At 35.3% G+C, this 20,422-nt stretch overlaps 1 protein-coding gene across 1 annotated transcript; it reads left to right on the forward strand.

Annotated features, from left to right (window-relative positions):
• Window positions 1-15,097: 15,097 nt before the first annotated feature.
• On the forward strand, window positions 15,098-16,344 carry LOC135076570 (uncharacterized). Its single transcript, XM_063971007.1, has 2 exons — window positions 15,098-15,358; window positions 15,635-16,344. The coding sequence occupies exons 1-2, from the start codon at window positions 15,211-15,213 to the stop codon at window positions 16,219-16,221; spliced, it is 735 nt and encodes a 244-aa protein (XP_063827077.1). The 5' UTR covers window positions 15,098-15,210; the 3' UTR covers window positions 16,222-16,344.
• The last annotated feature ends 4,078 nt before the right edge of the window (window positions 16,345-20,422 follow it).

Consider the following 20,422-nt stretch of genomic DNA (forward strand, 5'->3'; position numbering starts at 1 on the left):
CTTTTTGTCGGCCGATAGTTGGGTCGGACTGTTAATCAGTATGGACTTGTATGAAAGTGCGCTCATTGGTATCGGCCGATACTTCATACAAAAATTTGAATCGGGCCCAACTATCGGCTGACTAAAAGTCTGCAGTCTGCGGGTAGCATCATCATCATCATCATCATCATTTCAGCCATAGGACGTCCACTGCTGAATATGGTAAACGAACTAAAGTCGCTGACATAGCCCGACGGATTAGCAAGCTGAAGTGGCAATGGGCAGGGCACATAGTACGCAGAACTGACGGCCGATGGGGCAGCAAGGTTCTAGAATGGAGGCCGCGTACCGGGAAACGCAACGTGAGACGACATCGTAAAGGTAGCAGGTAAGCGCTGGACGCAGACCGCTACCAATCGATCAACGTGGACGTAGCCTATCTATCTAATCTATGTCACCGTAAAATAGTGAACTCCATCATTTAGTTTATATCGCAATATCACGCGTTATATTGTAAGCTGACGGAGTTTACTATTTCACGTTGACATAATCACATCTAGAGTTCTCAAATAGTGAAAGATATTTATGTTATAGATAAGCTTACTGTCCACGAAGTAGACACAAGACAATACAATAGATGAGAACCTAACTTGACCCACGGTCAAAGAAATTGTGAGATGTAAATAAAATAACAGGCATCTTTCATAGGCGTATACTCGCACGTCTAGGTTGTCAGCAAACGTGTGTAATGTTATGACTAATCATAAACTTATTGTCATAATATTATCACCAATATAATTTTTCCACCATGTCCGAGTAGCAGATAAACAACTTTGCAAGTGAATACGTGAAAAAATTCACGCGCCTTATACAAAAAGTTAACTAAATTAACTTTAAATTATCATTTAGTATGGAAATGTTTTGAATGAGGACAAAAAGTAATATTTCTAGTTGTTATGAAAATTACCACATCAGCATAACTCTTTTTAGACACTGTACTATTTTAAAAGGTCGCCTGTTCGATCCCCACCCGCATTTTCAACACAAGAAGTGACACGCTTTATATGACCTTCATCTACGTACAGTTGACAACACATCAGGCTCTTTTTTTACGTCCTTGAAGGCGTATCCTACTTAATATTATAAATGCGAAAGTTTGTGTGGATGTTTGTTACTCTTTCACGCAAAAACTACTGAACGTATTTTGATGAAACTTTACTTATAACCCAGAATAACATATAGGCTATAATTTACGACGATATGTGACAACCTAAATTTCACGCGGGTGAAGCCGCGGGCAAAAGCTAGTCTATAATATTATCATCATCATCAAAGTCAAAGTCAAAAGTCAAAGTCAAAATTTCTTTATTTGTTTGGACTAATAAATAGTTCTTACAAATCGTCATTTTGCTCTTAAGGAGCCTCTACATGTCTCATAATCTTTTTACCCTACCAGCGCTTCGAGACCAACATTTGGCAAGTGCTGAGAAGAAGCGCCGCAACAAACTCAGTCACCACTGTCTGCCGGTTAATATAAATAAATAGAAATAGTAGTAGTAGGTACATTCGATTCAGGAGCAGTTCACTGAATTTACCATGCATTCTTGTATGGTGTATCTTATAAGAATGGGTATACAAGATTGCGTGGTATATTAAACAAGGTAGTGACGTGCTAATATCTAGACTTACATATTAAGATACTAGTAGAAATGACTCGCATACATAAATTTGAATAACTTGGATTGACCAGTCCCCGAAAGCAGCGCCTGTTCACAGACATGACGAGTGAACCAGCCATCGCTTCACTCGACCATATTAGAGGGAATGTAACATCATATCAGCCATAGGACGTCCACTGCTGAACATAGGCTTCCCCCAATGATTTACTATAGACCAGTGGTAGTGGCACCTTCCTGCTACCTTTATGAGGTCGTCGGTCCAACTTCTGGGTGCAAAATCCCATCTATTGAGTTTTATTTAGTTAACTTCTATTTCACCAATTCGTGAATGTATTTGTACAAAACTACTTTATCTGCTCCAAGTGAAATGGGTGTATTTGTTGCAACCTAATTCTTCCGAAGTTGCCCAACATCAGGTAGGGTCGAAGTTTCCACCCTCGCAAAGTTTTTTACCCTTTTTCAAGGAACCGTACTTACCTTATATTACAGTACAAATGTTGAAGCCAGTAGTTCTGTGAAAGCAGTACAATGCTATAAAGTTTTGTTGAATTAAACATTTAATAGTTAGTTGTGCTTCTATAGAAAAACTTTTGTCTTAGCAAATAGTAAATGCGCAAAATCATCGGACAGTAAGATTATTTTTTATTTCCTGTAAATGACCTTAGCATTTTACCTTTAAATGTATTTACATAAACTAATAGTATAATCACATTTAGCATTCCTTCACGTTTTTCAACAACAATCATTTTCCACAATAATGCCTTCGTAAATCATTGCTGCAAAACTTTTTGTAGGCGTTCAAAAAATTGTGAAAATCTGCCTTGTAGTGGAAAACGGTCTTGTGTGATCAACGTAAGAAGTTGTACTAACAAATCTTTATTAACGTAAGCCCCAAAAAGTGCGGCACACATCCGACCCGTAAGTTTTGTAAATTCCTCAGCTACTTTTGGCTCAAAGAGCATTTAAAACCGAGAACCTAATGAGTTCTAAACCGTAAAAAGAGACTTGGAGACTTATTTTAGAGATACTAAAATCTAGATTCGCTTAATACATTTTTATTCGAATATCTATTACGAGTTGTGTAAATTCGCGTACGAATAGGAATTTATAAGCCCCAAAAATACCTTTTAGCAAATATCACATTTGTAATTTGTTTTTTGGGAATCTAAACATTTATATCAATGAAGGCCTTGGAGGCCTGCTTTTTAGGTAATGAGATGAGATCCGTAAAAAATAAAAATAAGTAAACTGGGAATGTTTGTAAATGTTTTCTGTACCTGACCTATCTTTCCAAAACCTTTTTTGAAATCAACCTTAGGTATGAAAACATGAAATAACTTTTTCAGCAGTTTGTTTATTTATGAAAAGTAATTAACATCTTTTAAGTTAACTTAACGACACAGTTTAAATAAATAAATAAGCACAATACCTTTGGATATTTTACATAACACACACACTTAATAGTTAATGATACTTCTTTTGTCATGTTCTTAAAAATTCAACTCTTTTTTTGCTAAGATATATTTTTAAATAGGTACTAAGGAACCACCCGGAACAATAGAAACAGTTATCATGTTCATACAAACTCACATAATGTATACCTATTATATGGTGATAATTTAAGGCGACCACCCACAAGCTGGACCAACGACCTCGTAAAGGAAGATGCTGGATGCAGGCCGCTACAAACCAGTTTTGCAACCGGTCAATATTGAAATCATTGGGTGGAGCTTATGTTCAGCAGTAGACGTCCTGTGTTTGAAATGATGATGATGATGATATTTAACCCATATATGCCCAGAGGCACGAAAACGACCCAATGGTACATGTTCTCTTGCGATGCTAATTTAAAAAAAACTGTACGTTTGTTTTCTGTTTTAATGCCATAAATATAATCTTGAAAGAACTTCCTACTCAAATATAACAGTTAATAAGTTCGTTCGCCTCCAGTTTTTTTCGAATTTGACATTGAACTTCACAGATTTTTTTGTTGTTGAAATTAGTGCACCCAGTCTCACAAAACTGTAAGTATTCTTTTATGTATTCTGTTTTGAACGACTATTGCGATTGAAATAATGAAATGAATATATTTCCAAGGTAAATAAGTAAGAAGTGTAGTGAAAATATAAATATGTGCTTTGTTATTTGTTACAAAAGTTCTGTTGGTCGAAAACGACCGCATGGGCATATATGAGACCAGAATGTAGGTTTTCTTAGTATAAAGTATTTCAAATACAAGTCGTGTTTTTTATATAATTAGTTTATAATTTCATCAAATTATAGAAAATAGTGTAAAATAATGATATTTGGTTAATTTAGGAACTTGTATAATTACACAGTTAGTACAATTTAGCCATGAAATGCTGCAAAACACTTGTTTTTTTTTGCATACTGCACAATTTCTACGAATCTGACCGGTGAGGATCAAATGCTCAGCACACATACAGCCTTTTAGTGGTATATTAGAGGGCATTGTGGGTGGTGAAGGTCCAGGTTGAGTTCGAAGAGATCCATTTGTTAGAAGCAAATATCTAGCAATTTACCTTCGAATCTCTAAAGTGTCTACAGATTCTCCAAGTGATCTCGCTATTATGGCAGAGTTATAGATGAGAAGGAAAAAAACGGTTTATGGTATTTTCACATGGTTGATTGATGTCACCGTCAATATCTAACTCTGGAGTTTCGAAGGTAAATTGCTTCCAAAATATGGATCTCCTTGAACTCAGCCTGGACCTTCAACACGCCCAGTGCCGTCTAATATACCACTAAGTGTAAGGCGGTATGGTGCTGAGCAAATGCTCCGGTGAGGATCAAATGATCCTCACCGGTACGATTCGTAGAAATTATGCAGTATGCAAAAACATTACTGTGAAGAAATGCAGTAAGTGCGGTATAAATTTCCATGAAAAATGTTTTGCAGCCTAAATTGTACTAACTGTATTATTATTCAAGTTCCAAATACCCAAATATGATTATTATACACTATTTGCTATAATCCGTTCAAATTTGTGAACTAATTATATGATGAATACGACTATTATTTGAAAATACATTATACCACGAACATTTATATTCTAGTCTCATATAATTATGCCCAGGCGGTCGTTTTCGACCAGCTGAAAAAAAATTAGTTCCAAGTACTGAAATCCAAAAACTCATCGTGGTTCATGATTAGGGGCCTATATAGAGTAAATATACCAAATTACATAAAATCAAATCAAATCAAATCAAATCAAATCAAATCATTTATTTCGCTTGAAAGTGGTACATGTAAGTGATGGTAAAGTAGATTTGAGTAGTATCACACATTTCGCCAGAGTATGGCATGCAAAAATATAAAATTTAAACAATGTCATTTTAAGTAATTACTATGTCAACAATAAAGTTATTAACATCAACAAATAGAACACAAATATTAGATATGAATAAAGTCACCGAGTATGTAGTCAAAAATTAGAATATAAATATCAAGGTTACAACAACTTCCCCGATTTAAAATAATTAAAATATTCGTCCATTGAGTAAAAACATTTTTCTATCAACCATCGTTTGAGAGTGCATTTAAATTTGTTTAGTGGGAGTATTTTCAAGTCATCTTGTAATTTATTATATATTTTTATTGCCATACAGTACGTGCTCCGACTGTAAAGCGTTGTAGTGTTGATGGGCAACACAAGTGCATTTGGGTATCTTGTATTAAATCTGCAAACATTTTTCTTCATCACAAATAATCCCAGATTGGTTTTGACGAAGACACAAATCTCATATATGTATATACAAGGAACAGTGAGCAGCCCTAGTGTTTTAAATAATGGTCTACAAGATGTTAAACCATCAACATTGCAGATGGCTCGGATGCATTGCTTTTGTGCTATAAGTGCCCGGTTGACATGACACGAGTTTCCCCAAATAATTATGCCATACCTTAATAAAGAACATACATATCATCCGTGGTATGCTTGGATTGCAATATTCCTTTCACTAACTCTTCCAAGGCGCCATAGTGCATATGCAAAAGAGTTTATTTTATTGCAGAGTTTATTTATATGTTCTAGCCAAGACAATTCATCATCAATTTTGATACCCAGGAATAAGGCATCCCTCGACTCTTTAATGGTATTCGAACCAGAAACAACATGTAAAGAGTGTTTGTTACCATTTTTGTTAATAAATTGTATAAATGTCGTTTTTTCTAAATTTACTCTGAGATTATTATTACCTAACCACTTTATAATGTTATGGATTATTTTATTTATGTCGTCATTATATGTTTTAGTATTGTTGCATGGAATAATAACAGATACATCGTCAGCAAAAAGTATACAATCGTGTAAAGTCACATCGGGGAGATCATTTATGTAGAGTAAAAAGAGTAAGGGGCCCAAAATGCTTCCCTGCGGTACTCCAACATTGTTCAAATTTATAGATGATCTAAACTTATTTAATTCTAAATTTTTATCCATCTTTGTTATTTCTACATATTGCGTTCTATTATTTAGATAACTCTTAATCCACTCATTTGTGATTCCTCTTAACCCTAGTGCGTTACATTTGTTAAGAAGAATATTGTGAGACACAAAATCAAATGCCTTGCTCATGTCGAAAAATACCGTTGTAACTGGTGTACGCTTATCTAGATAAGACGATACTTTGTTTATTAATGTAAAGGCAGCTAAAGATGTCGATTTACCTTTCTGGAAGCCATATTGTTCCGGTTTTATTAATTTATATTTGTTCAAAAAATTTGTTATACGGACGTGCATAGCTCTTTCGAATATTTTTGATATTGTAGGCAGAAGAGATATAGGCCTATAGTTCTCAACTGCAAATTTGCTTCCTTTCTTATAAAGTGGTTTAACGATAGACATTTTAAGGATTTCTGGAAAAATACCAGTGGAAAAGGATAGATTTACTAGGTAGGCCAATACCGATGATAATTCTATTGCACATATTTTCAAAACATTTGTTTGTATTTCATCGAATCCAGTAGAATTCGTGGAATTTAGTGAAGCAATAATTTTTTGAACTTCCTTTTCGTCAATCGGGTACAAAAAAATGCTGTCCTTACAATACTTTAAACATTTATAGCTATCAGATTCATCATTTGTCTTCGAGTTCGATTTAGTCAAATTAATATAATAATCATTAAATGCATTTGCAATGTCAACAGGTTTGTCAATATTTTCATTATTTATAACTAGTTTGTCAATGTTTGTATTAGAAAGTACATTCTGAGATTCGCCTTTGATTACATTCCATGTTGCCCTGCATAGGTTTTTCGATTTCTGCATATACCTAGTATTAGTAATTTTCTGAGCCTGATTTATGCAACGTTTAAGAAGTTTTGAGTATTTATTATATTTTGCTTTGGAGTTTGCGTTTGGACTTCTATAGTAGGAAAATCGTAGGCATCTTTTTGTGATCGTAGATTTTTTTAAGCCCTTTGTAAACCACTTTGAAGACTTTGTTTGTGGTTTAGCTAGTATCTTTTTTACTGGGAAACATAAATCATAAAAGAGCTTAAGGTCGTCGTAAAAGTTAGTAAATGCTTTTTGCATATTTGATTCCTCAAAAACATTAGCCCATGTAAGATCTTTCACGCAATTACGAAATTTAGTCATGTTTTCTAAATTATAATCTCTTTTCTTGTAATACCAATGTGTATGTGGCGGTGATTTGCTAAGTGTTTGAAATCTAATATATTGGGCAGTGTCATGATCAGACAACCCAAGTCCTATAGTACCTGCATGACTATCAGAGACATTACTGATTATTTGATCCAAGCATGCAGTTTTACGTGTCGGACTTGTTATTTTCAGGGTAAAATTATGGTTTGCTATGATTCTTCGGAGTTCGTCAGTTTCATTTGTATTTTTTAATGTATTTTTTTTTTATATATAAAAATCTGGGACCTAAATAGTTCTGGGCATATATAGGTTAAGATCGTAGTAACCTCTAGCGTAGTAGCCTGTTCTCAACCACTGCCAAACGGGTCGATTCATAGAACGATAATTCAATGAAGTATCTGTTTTTAACGCAAGACCATCAACCGCACTTTCTCCAAAAACTATAAAGAACTATCATAAAAAATATTTATAAGGGCCAGTTTATGACGCAGCAGAAAAGGGGTTGCTCCCACTTTGTCGGGCACAAGGGGCATTACAAGGCCGATAGGACCCCGTAGATAAGGGCCTCGTACTACGTGACCCGCTGGATGTATGCCTCGTCTATTTTGTTTTTTCGCAAAAACGCTGGAAAGCTGGAATATCCGAAACGGGAATGTTGATTTTGATTTTTTGTCACACCTGCTGATGCTGAAAATACGTTTGTGCTCAATTTACCTTTTGGCACTTTTGTTTTTTTTTAACTATTTTTTAGTGATAAACGTAATGAAACTTTTTTGTGGATTGAATGAAAGCTTCTCAGAAGTTGGTTGTAGAGGAAATTAGCCTACAAAAGACTGGACAAGTCTCATGTTATTTATTCAGTAGTACGGGTTGGACTTGTATTATTCTTTCTGTGGTAGAGCTACTCTACTATGTAAATACGATTAATTGTAATTGTTGTTTACTTACAGAATAATTAATAAAATTCTGTAACTTAAAGTGGTGAAATACAATTTTTAAATTTACTCGTATTTGTTTTGGTCAAGCTTTTGTGCTTTAAAAATCAAATTGTTGTTTTTGCTTTTCATCTTTTACTCATTCGACGGGCAACCGTTTCTCGGTACTTTATTATTATAAAATCAATTTAAATACCCAAAAGCAAAAGAAAATCGATCACAAGGGATTCGCAAGTTCTACATCAATTTTTTTTCTAAGAAAACCGCACTTTCTTAAAAAATATTTCCCTAAAAATAGTACAATCGCTGTGTAAATCCCAAAAGACTTTGAAACAGGTTGCTTCTAAATCTTCCCTAAGTAATATCCCGTCTCAAGCACTATTGACGACTTGGTCCCACGGGAAACACCGCTGGCCCATATCCAACTCTATATCAAACATGTAGAGTCGAGATTCACTTGATAAAAGCTGAGTAGTGGTTATGTTTTCCCAACGTATTTGTTTTGAACTATGTATCATTTTGTATAGATTACGCTCAGGACGTTTTGTGGGTACGTTTTGTTACCTAGAAAAAAGAAAATTGGATTACCTTCCTAACCATAGGTACTACAACTGGATGATGATATTTTCTGTCTGTGAGTGTATATTTCAAATTACGTTATTTGTAAAGGTGTCTGAAAAATATTTTATTTATAACATAGTGTCTAGACAACTCCTTCAAGATAAGTAATTTATTATTAACCACTCAAGTCGAGGTTTTCAGGCGAAAATGGCGTTAATAAAAATGAAAGACTTGTAGAGAGCCATTATGTCACCTAGCTATATTAGCGAATATAGCAATACAAGTAGGTATACCTATCTAGCAGAAAGTTATTGCTCTGCTTTCGTGCGTTCGTTCGTTCAGCAAAATGATATCCATTGCTGGACAAATGCCTCCAAGGCTCTCCAATCTATACTCTATACTAATATTATAAATGTCTGTCTCGCTTTCACGCCTAAACCACTGAACCGATGTTGATGAAATTTGGCATTGATATAGTTTGAATCCCGGGAAAGGACATAGGATAGTTTTTATCCCAATTTTTGAAACAGGGACGCTGCGATAAAGTTTTTCTGTGACAGACAAAAGTCCACTCGGGCGAAGCCGTGGGCGAAAAGCTAGTTTTACTATAACTTTACATAGGTTTTTCTTACATTTTTTCTTGGTTAGGTCTTTTCTGACTTCTGAAGAATTACTAAAGCCATTTTATCATCATTACCGATGACACCCTATATTCTGCAAGTTACTGAAATTAATAGAGTAGGTGGTCCCATCAGGACGATTATCCCAACATTACTGCCACATATCTCGCCTTAGATAGGTGTTCCATTAGCATCGGCAGGACAGGACGCGTAATCGACTCCATCTGTCATCCGACTAATGTCCGACCCTGCCTTTTGTGACGTCATTGCGATATATTTCTGGTAAGTGTGCGTAGTTCGAACCAATAGGAGCGCCAATTTTTCACACCTAACTACTTACGATTGAAAAACTTGTCCCGCTTCCAAGCTGAAGTTAATGTTGAAACTGAGGCAATCAATCTCTGTTTCTCTTCGATTTTTAGTTATCTTTGACTACGATACATAATAAGTAGCCGTAGTCTGTTGGCGCGGGGTTGTTCAAAGTACTGACATTTTTAATAAATTAAAGATTAGAATAAGAATAAAATTACTTAGCCTAGATAAGTAGGTATAAGTTTGGTTTCAATAAAATGTATTTAGTAAGTTTGATTTTGATTGAACGGATTAGTAAGCTGAACTGGCAATGAGCAGCGCATATATGTAGTACGCAGAACTGACGGCCTATGGGGCAGCAAGGTTCTGGAGTGGAGCCCACGTACCGGAAAACGCAGCGTAGGACGTCCACCCACAAGGTGGACCGACGACCTCATAAAGGTAGCGGGAAACCGGTCATTGTGGAAATTATTGTGGGAGGCCTATGTTAGCAGTGGACGTCCTATGGCTGAAATGATGATGATGATGATAATGAAAGTTTGATTTATTTAAAGACACAGTGTGGACCTATAGAGCAAAAATTATTAGGGCACCTAACATGAATTTGGGGTTTTGCTGACAAAGACGTCTTGGTCGGTTTAAAAGCCTAACCTAAAATAGTATTAGCACATCCTGGTACTGACCGCAAGCCGCTTCCCTCTGTAAGGTCCCATTTACGAAACGACATACTACCCACACTTCAGTATGGAACAGATTCCAGTTTCTGTTTTGTCTGTTTATTGACATCCAACCAACCACAAGCTTAAATGTTTGAGTTGGAATCAAGTTCGACGTACGAGCTAATGTCGCCCGTATTTTCAGCGATTTGCAAATGGACACGATTCAATTAATTGAGCAGGTAGGTGGTCTCATTAAGCCTATTAACGCTTCATTACTGCCATCCATCGGTGGCTCTAGATTACCTTTAGCATCAGCAGAGAAATGACAGATAGAGTCAATTGACTCTATATGGGTCATTCCACAAAAATATGTCAACTCTTAGTCCGCGCCACATTTCACATGGAATATTCGTTAATATTTTATTCCAAAATTGTTAAATAACAGCTCGCAATGTATTTTATTCATCACCCATTTATATTTTTTAAAACTATTTTTCAAACATCTTAAATTCCTTTTAAATGACCCAAATCGTCATTCCCTAGGCATGTCCGTATGTCCAAAAGTTTGTGTTTTGGAACCCATATTGATAGAAACATCACTTCAACCTTTGTTTCAAGTAACGAATATTCTATTTAAACGTATATTACACCAAATTCTATTAATATTTTGCGGTTTCAATAAACAATAATTTGATTTTCTATAGTTGAAAAAGAGTCTACAGCTTTTAGCGTCATTCCCTCGCCACGCACTGATTTTACAATTTTGCGCTTTAATATTTATTTAGAGTGAATGACATTTAGTTGAGTTTAAAGTGCGATACGAAGTTATCCTCATACCATACTGGCTTTGCGGCAGCCGTTTTTTGAATTAGTGCAAACGTGCCAGTTGTTGTGGAAACAAGTGTTAATCCAGTCACTTCGTCAGTCCCTAGTTGAGTAGCATTATTGATTACAATAGGATATTGTATATAATTTAATAGTATTTACGTGTGGTTTTTCGGCTATTTTCGGCACATCGTATTAAGCATCTTACATTATAAAGTTAATCTGCATTTGTGTTAAGTTTTACTCCAAATCGTCAGTCCCTAGACCGTCAGGCCCTAGCTTTAAACGGCGCTAGGGACTAAGTTACTAGTTAAGGAATGACGTTTTTTATATAGTGATAATAACAAAACAACTACATGAAGTATATTAACTTATCTATAAATGTTAAGGTTATAAGTTTTATACTTGATTGAAAGTCATATAGGAGTAATGTAGTATGAAAAAATTGAAAATTATAATTTCTCCTAAAATAAAGCATGAAGTGACTGGCCCTTTTAGACATAACATAATTAATAAATAAACTATAATTTACACTAATAAAGTATTTAAAAGCATCTTAAAAAAGTTTGGGACAAAATGACGTCGAAAATATACAGATTTTCATGGAATGACCCATATGTCATTTCCATGTTCATCTGTGATACTGCCTGTGTGTCTTAATTTCAGAAACTGCGATTTTTTATAAAACATTTTTGAGAACACTTGCTGTTAATAAAGTGACTGAGTAAAATCCCGCCTCGATTCTACTGTGTTAATTTATTTACATACCTACTTGTATTATCATAATCTATAGAGTCTACTAATGCAAATCTTTGCACGGGATTACCGCATTTTTGTTGCAAAGTTGCACTTGTTAAAACTATAAAAGACATTTTTTTGTCAGCCGATACAATGTTTTTATTATGCTACCTATGTATAGGTATTATAGGAAAGTAGGTATCAAACTAATAGGCTAGTTTCCTAAAAAAATTTTTTTAGTCCGTCATGTTTAATATCAAAAAATATTGGACACATATTTTTATTTGTCAATCTAACAAATAATTACATAGTTATGGTGCGTTGAAGTTCCGCACGACGTCACAACGTGCGGCACTTTTATGCACGCATTGACGTCACGGGCCTTTTCTTATGAACTTTGGCGCGCTTTATCTCTTTGAAAAATTGAAAAATACGTGTAGAGTATTTTTTGATAAGTTAACTGACGGACTAATTAAAACTCTTGCTTTTTGACCCAGGAAACATCCCTATTGCTTGTTTGTGAATAAAATCCCCTTGCAAGCTATTATCTTTTAAACCTCTTAACATTACATACACAGTTAAACTGAAATTGTAGTGCTTATTAAAACTAAACTGACTCAATTGAGGAAGAGAATACTTCACTACTTATCATTTTATTGACAAACCAAATGCACCACTTACGACCACGCGCTATATTTACGTTCCAACGTATCATAATACTAGCTTTTGCCCGCGGCTTCACCCGCGTGAAATTTAGTGCCACAGATTCGCATAAATTATAGCCTATATGTTAATCTGGGTTACAAATAATAATACTGTAAAGTTTCAACCACACCCGTTCAGTAGTTTTTGCGTGAAAGAGTAACAAACATCCACACAAACTCACCTCACCTTTATAATATTACTAGGATTCGCGCCCAATTCATTATCTCCAACCGCTCGCACTGCGCGGGCGCGTCGAAACGGCAACGTCGCGCATCAACACGCGGGCTCGCTGCGCGTGACCCTGGCGTGCGTAAGCAGGCGTTGTGACGTCGGGTTCGAGTCTCGCTTACAGCTGCGCGTCGCGAGTACGTTTGTAGGGATGGGATTACTTATCCGATAAAACATTATTTATCGACAATAAAATTTTAGTACCTAGTATGTACCTACCTACAACAAATTATTGCACTAGTTAGTGATTAAATTTATTAATAGTGGAAATAAAAATAAAAATAATGTATAAAAAAAATAAAAAAAAGTTGAGACACAAGTTTACAACACTGAAAATTGCTTAAATTTTGGGAAAAAAATGCAACATATTTGACTTTATTTAGCAAATTTTAAACCAATTAAATAGGTAAATGACCTTCGCTAACTTTAGGTTATTTCCTTATCATAGGCATCATAGCATATAGTACGATAATAACAGGTATTCCTGAAAATGGATTGTTCAACAAGATTGTGGATAAAAAAAAGATTGGCAATTTTTTGTGAAAGAAAACAAATGACAATGTACTTTCCGTTTCAATGTGATTTTTAAAATAATATTATCGAATAAGTTTATAACTACGTATGATTAAACTTTTTGTAAGACTTAAGTCGCAACTCGTAAATTATTATCTATTAATTAAAGATCAAATGAAATCTTTAAAAAACTTTAATAATAAGGTACTTGATACAAATAAGGACCACGTTCTAATAAGGCCTATACATCAGAAAACACAGATAAATAAATCCAACCGGGATAATACTTCAAGGACACGTACTCATATGCCCTACAACCCGGTAGAGTGCAAGAGTGTCCCGATCCACGATCCCAGCACCAATTGGCACGCGTTCTTCTAAGGTGGTGGGTGATTTCGTGCTCTCTTATAAAAATCTGGCGATTTCATCTTAAATTTTCGATAAAATAACGCTGTTTTAGATTAATCTTTTCTTAGTAATCGTTTCTAAATATTTCTTACTAGCTAATAATTACCTTAATTTGTACTACTGGCTATAGATGCATTATTTGTAAATTTTTAAAGACAACAAGAGCGAGATATCTAATAAGGCCTAGGCCTTATTTCAGCATGGTAGGCCATATTGGATACTTATGTCAACACCTGATTACGGACAAATTCATTAAACTAAATGAGTCAAAGAGTAAATAAATATTTCTTTAATAAGAATGTTACTAACAGCACAGAAAATAAAAAGAAAATAGAGTAAAAAAAAATTACTAAACCTGTAAAAAAAGAAACAAAATACAAAACCAATAAAAAATAAGAAAAAAAAGCCGTATGTATAATTCTAAAGGATAGGAGAATCAAAGCTGGTATTATCATGCCTGTCTCGAAGACAATGTAGCAGATATGCTACCATAAAGGACTGCTTTTGGTGGTATCATAAAGATTATGTAGGAGTTCGTAAAGATGATTCAGAAGCCTTTTTATGCCCTGGTTCTAACAAAAATTGAGGTCTCATTTTGTTTACAAAAAATCAAGACTAAATGATGTTCCTAAACTGACTTATTTAAAAGGTTTTATGTGTAGGCCTTATTCGAACACGGTGTTTTAATAAGCCCTATACAAAAAAATAATATTGTTTGTTTTTGATTTTTTTTTTGATAATTTAAGTAAAGAATCATTACTTTGTTACTATGAATATTTAATTTTATCTATAATTTATGTAATAGTCTTAATAAGTGGAATTTAAGTTTATCTAGAGATATACAGTAAATTTCTGTTTACTTGGTATGTAAAATTTTGATAACGCAAACAAATCGACATGTTTAATGTTATAAGACCGCATTTTGTTTAATACAACCTCAATTTTAAGGTCTACAGGCATTTGAATCATATAGGCCTTATTCCGTGTAGGTGATTTAATAAAGCCAAAATCAGTGGTTTCGTAATTTGCTTATTTTGAATAGATTTAGTTAAAAATTGTGTTATTTTTTGTAATATTATAAAAATTAAAGGATGGAAGAAGTTAATAAACCTTGTTTTTGTTGACTGGCGTTAATATTTATTGAAATATAAGCATTTAAAGTTAGGTAGGCCTTATTTGTATCAAGAACCTTATTTTGGCATACAGCGCAGTCCCAACACTATTAAGTACCACGCGCGCGACGCGACGTTGCCAGCTCTCCTATACGAACCGGTCACGCGTTCACGCGGCGCATTGCTATGCTTAGCGTGGCGCGCGACTGCTGTACGTAACACGCAGTTCAGTAAAAATAAACACGCGCGTCACTTGTTTTTATAAAGAAAGAACTCTACTCGCTTACATTAAAAGTGTTTTTAAGGACAATGGCGTCATATCAAAGAACAAAAGCCTATTTGGTTGAGCTAATCAGTAAAAACGAGTGCATTTACAACCCAAAAGACAAAAACTACAGGAACAAACCAGTAAAAACCATGCTGTGGGATGATATTGCCGCAAAGCTGAATATAGACAGTAAGTGTGATTTTGTTTACTTACTTATTTACCTCTTTTGATTGTCATTTACCTCAAAACTATGTGATTAAAAATAAAATCAATTTCAATCATGGTTGATTTTTCTCAGAACAAATTTGTATTAGAAATATAATAGTCAGACAGATAATAATGTTCTTGTTTTGGGTGCAATAAAGAGTTATATTATTATTATTAATTACTTATTAAAAAGGATGTTATTAGAAAATTTTCTTGATAGAAATGGCATGATATTCTGTAACAATGTTCTTTTTTTAGGTAGTAAAGCACGAGAGATGTGGCGATCTTTGCGCGACGGCTACATCAGACACAAGAAAGCTTTGAAATTGAAAGGCCCAAAGGCATCCCAGTACTACTCCTGGGCCGACAAGCTCTCGTTCCTGGATATTGCCATAGAAGGCTCTAAAGATATAGAATTCGTCGACGAGTTTCCACCCCAGCAATCGTGCACGCAGAACTCATTCTTCTCTGAAGAGGTTTATTCTAAAATCAACCTGGATTCGCCTACTCAGCAGGTAGATTTAGCCGACCAATGCGAGGCAGAATCGGGAGCGTCTTCTCCGATCCAAGATCATACACAATCTATGCCTAGCTACGTGTACAGAGAGGAAGTACCTAAGTCCAGGAAACGAGCAGCAACAGTAGATCCTATGGATAAAATCATCGACTACCTCAAAAGTAAGAAGAAGAAAGAGCAGGATGCGGTGGACCTCCTCTTCATGAGCTACTCGACAACGTTCAAGAGTTTTTCAGCGAGGACGCAAGCGAACTTGAAAGTGACGTTAGCAAAGGCTTTCTCTGATGCTGAGTTGAGTGAATTGGATATGAAATCAAATAATGGTTAAGGAAATTTCCGTTATGTTTATGTAAAACTTGTAATTACTGTTTCTCTTAATTTTTATTGCTTTAGTCATACATTAGCAAGATGTCTGATCTTAAGCACAATAATAATGTTTATTCCCAGTTGTGCATCGTCTTTAAGTAATTAATTGATTAAAAAATAAAAACAAATCCTGTTAATTTCATTTCTAAATACTAAATACGGGTAGATCCTCATAAAAACGTATAATGCTTGCTATACCAGAAAGGTGGATATCTTATTTTATTTACTTCAATATAAGATACTAGCTTTCCAACCGCGGCTTCGCCCGCGTGGAATTTTTCGGTTTTTTATATAACCTATGACACTCAGCAATAATGTAGCTTACTATTGGTGAAACAATTTTTAAAATCAGTTCAGTAGATCCCGAGATTACTCCTTACAATTTAACAAATATACAAACTTTACCTCTTTATAATATTAACTAGTATAGATTGGCAAAGAAGTTATCATTAATTTCTTACTGACGCACGCGTACTGCGAGCGTGTATGTAGCGTTAGTCATAACTTTTACAGTTACCAATCTGTTAGCCCACAAAAATCATAGAATTTTAAAAACAATTGAAAAACAATCACCACAATGGGACTAGCTTTCATTTTATTCGCCAATTCTAAAACCCTAGCTTTCTAGCGCTGAACGATTGAACTAATACTTTTTGGATTTTTTGTTCCAATGCCTATTGAATTCCCTGTTATCTAGCCTCTGCACTCGATGATTTAACAATGCAAATTTGGAATCTAACACCAGTGAATAGAGCATATAAAAGAAGACAGTTTGGCAACCGGAACAATAACTCGACGCAGGCTGCTCTCTTTGTTATTGTCCTGTATGCAGCTTCTGCAATATTTTTTCTGAGCTAAAAGTAAATTTTTGAAAAGTTGCTACTTATTCAAAATCATTTTATGGTCTACAGTTCTAGACCAATAGACAAAGTGCAATTTGCAAATGAAACCAATATGCCTAACGCCAACGTATGATTGTAATAAGAAAAGTTAACGCACTCATCTTAAAAAAAAATCATAACTAGCTTTCCGCCCGCGGCTTCGCCCGCGTGGAATTTTGTTTGTTAAATTTTCCTGAATTTTCTTTGCTATAAACCTCACGGAACCCGAGACCTTTCCAACGAATGCAAAACCGTGGAAATCGGTTCTTGCGTTCTGGAGTTATAGCGTCAGGAAGGAAAACCCGACTTATTTTTATATACCTAGTAGATTATAATCATAACATAAAACAACATGTTTCATTTTCACACAGAGAAAAATGTATTAATCCATGTGTGTAGGTTTGTCAGCTGGTATTTCATTCATTTAAACGGCAGTTAGATCATTAAGTCCGGTTCTTAAACCTATGAAACCAAATTGCAAATCCAAAGCTAGCGCAGCATAAGTTTGTGACATTTCATATTATCCACTTATTTTGTTTGCATTCGCTCACTCGCTCGCTAATGACGGGGTATTAATTAAGCACGCCACGCTCATGGGCTTAGTACAGTCTAACTCGCTCATTAACAAGCTGTTACAAACAGAAATATTTGATTATCTGGTGTGATCAGGCCCCATGCTGCATGCGCCTGTTTCACAGAATTTTCAATCTGAAATCCATCATGACATAAGTAAATTACGTGTATATGCATCAAATGTAACTCTCCAAATTGCAATAAGTACGTCTAGATACGTTGTGTGAGATAAAACCATTTTTCTTATAGGTAGATTATGTGATGTTGCTCTGTCAGATAAGTAGAGATTATTTTATCAAGCGGTTGGTATGTAAAAATTAAAAATATAAAAGGTAACGTTGGTACGATTAAAGGCTTGCCTTTAGCTAGATGTCGCCATGATCTATGGCATTATTACAAAAATTGCTGAAAACTCGTAGAATGTCACTAGAGTAAATGATTCTAATTCAAAGCTACCCTTCCCATAATGTTACACTAACCCAACATTACAGCAGATCATGCAGTTAACATGATGTCCGACAAGCAGCCCGCGATTGTGCATGGTGCGACGAATTTATAGCCTCATTTGTAACACAGCGAACACGCCCAATGACGCTTCTAACGCTGCTATGCAGCCGCATTATCGCCTCAATGACTTAGTGATCATTTGTTTAGTCTATCCCCTAGACAAAATACGAACGTTGACGAAATACGTTAAATTAAAAAATCCGTTAAACTGTTTTGCGATAGACACAGATCATTGCCTCTACCATGAGTTTACCTACCGAGCACCTCGCTATCGAGTGCGTAAAAAAATGTATGGCAAATTGTACAGCGCCTCTAGCGGTTAGTAGCAGAACCACAGCAAAACTAAAAACACTACAATATTTACAAGATTTCTATGGCAACTCATGGTAGAGGCACTGTTGCCTGCAGTTCGATGTAATGCCTAGACAAGCAGCATTGTGTGTATAGTGTCATAATTGTATTTTGGAATAAGCGATAAATATCAGTAAGTACCTACACTTGGAGAATCCTTTGGGAGAATCTAAGCAGTTACGACTGCTGAGAAAGCGTTTCGTTTAAGCACTTCTTGTCGCAAAACAAGGGTCCGTCTGACCATTGTATCACTTAATACCATCTCTTAAACCCCCGCCAAGTCTGATCGTCGGCGATAATACCGGACTTTAAAGCTGTTTCATGTCATGCTGCATCTGTTTATCCCCAGCAGCAATGTAGACAGACTTCACACCTCCCTGCAAACGTATTCCAACCTTACTCCTCAGGAAATAAGGACCACCCTTGAACCGCTTTATTGAACCATAAAGATAGGTCCAAGATTATTTTTACGAGAAGATTAAGGGGACAAAGTAATTTTATCTTTACGGGTTACTTGAAGGGCTAGTTAAAGCTGTTGAGTTACAGTATGTGCAGTTCTTAAGTTGGAAGCACCTATATTTTAGAGAAAATGATGAGAGTACTCACTTTTACTGTCTGTTTTAAGATAATGGTGAATGCACTAGACAGTGCGCTGTTAAGGTCTTCAAGTAAAGACCTTAGATTTGAAGTCTCGATAGTAGATTGGTGTATCTCAGCACTGCAAATACAAATTGGATTTAATAGCATAGGCAGCAGGTACACTAAAATTCAAAAGATGATATTATTGTCTTTAATCCTATGCGATATTGGTTCCCGACTTTAGCATACAAAGCTGTAAAAGATCTACTTATTACTGACTTTTGCTCAAGTATAAAAAATAGCAAACTATTTTATGCCTTTTTTAGCATTACCAGTGTAAAGTTCGCCGTGTAATGGGACTCGCAAAATCCGCTTATGGGCTATTAAGGCGTGCAAACGGTCAGGTAAGAGCATTACACGCGTCCGCCGGGAAATATCCATTACAACTCTTTGTGTGGTTACCCTACGCCACGATCATAATAATATCTGATCAAGAAGTAAGTATCCGCAGGTCGTTTATAGGCTATTTAAATAGTCCCTTATAAAAAAGCACCCAACTTTTGTAAGAAATGAGGTCATTTAGGCAACTATGTTATAACCTCTCCTTAATACAAAAACAAACTCGAAGGAACTTTGTATGATAAGAATCACCTTTTTAGAGAAAAATTGACTTGGGTATTATGACAGCGCATTTTGTGTCACTTTGGCATTTTGAAATGATTTAAAATTACGTTTTTTGTTACGGGAAAATTTTATTGCTTTTTTATGAGATCATGGATGAAAATGAAGGCGCCAGTCTTGACGTGGAATTTAAAAGGTACCTGCAAATTATGAGGCCATATTTAGAACAACTTCTAGACCAAGACGTGATAGAGATTTGCAAGGCCTGGATCCAAAGACTCTCAAACTGTAACGATAAAGAGAAGAACCTTCGCAATAAGTATGTGTTTTCTTTGTGCTATCAATTAGCTAAAGGAGTCCTTGATGAACCCTTTCTAAATTCCCCACCAGCAACGGAACTGCCTCCACTCTCTGATGAGCTGGATAGTGATAGTTCGTCGAACGAAATTGAGTACGTTGTGATTAATTCTGAAGAAGATACCAAAGTCCTGTTCAATAATAAGAAATTACCTCAGTTATCAGACACAGACTATCATTCCCAAGATAATGATACTGAATCCCAGAAAAATGAGTCAAATAGTTTTGAAAAGCAATTTCAATCAAATAAACAAACATTTTATTGCTATACGTGCCCAGAGATGCCAAGAGGTT

The sequence above is a fragment of the Ostrinia nubilalis genome, chromosome 1, assembly GCF_963855985.1.
Source record: "Ostrinia nubilalis chromosome 1, ilOstNubi1.1, whole genome shotgun sequence".
Taxonomy (NCBI): domain Eukaryota; kingdom Metazoa; phylum Arthropoda; class Insecta; order Lepidoptera; family Crambidae; genus Ostrinia; species Ostrinia nubilalis.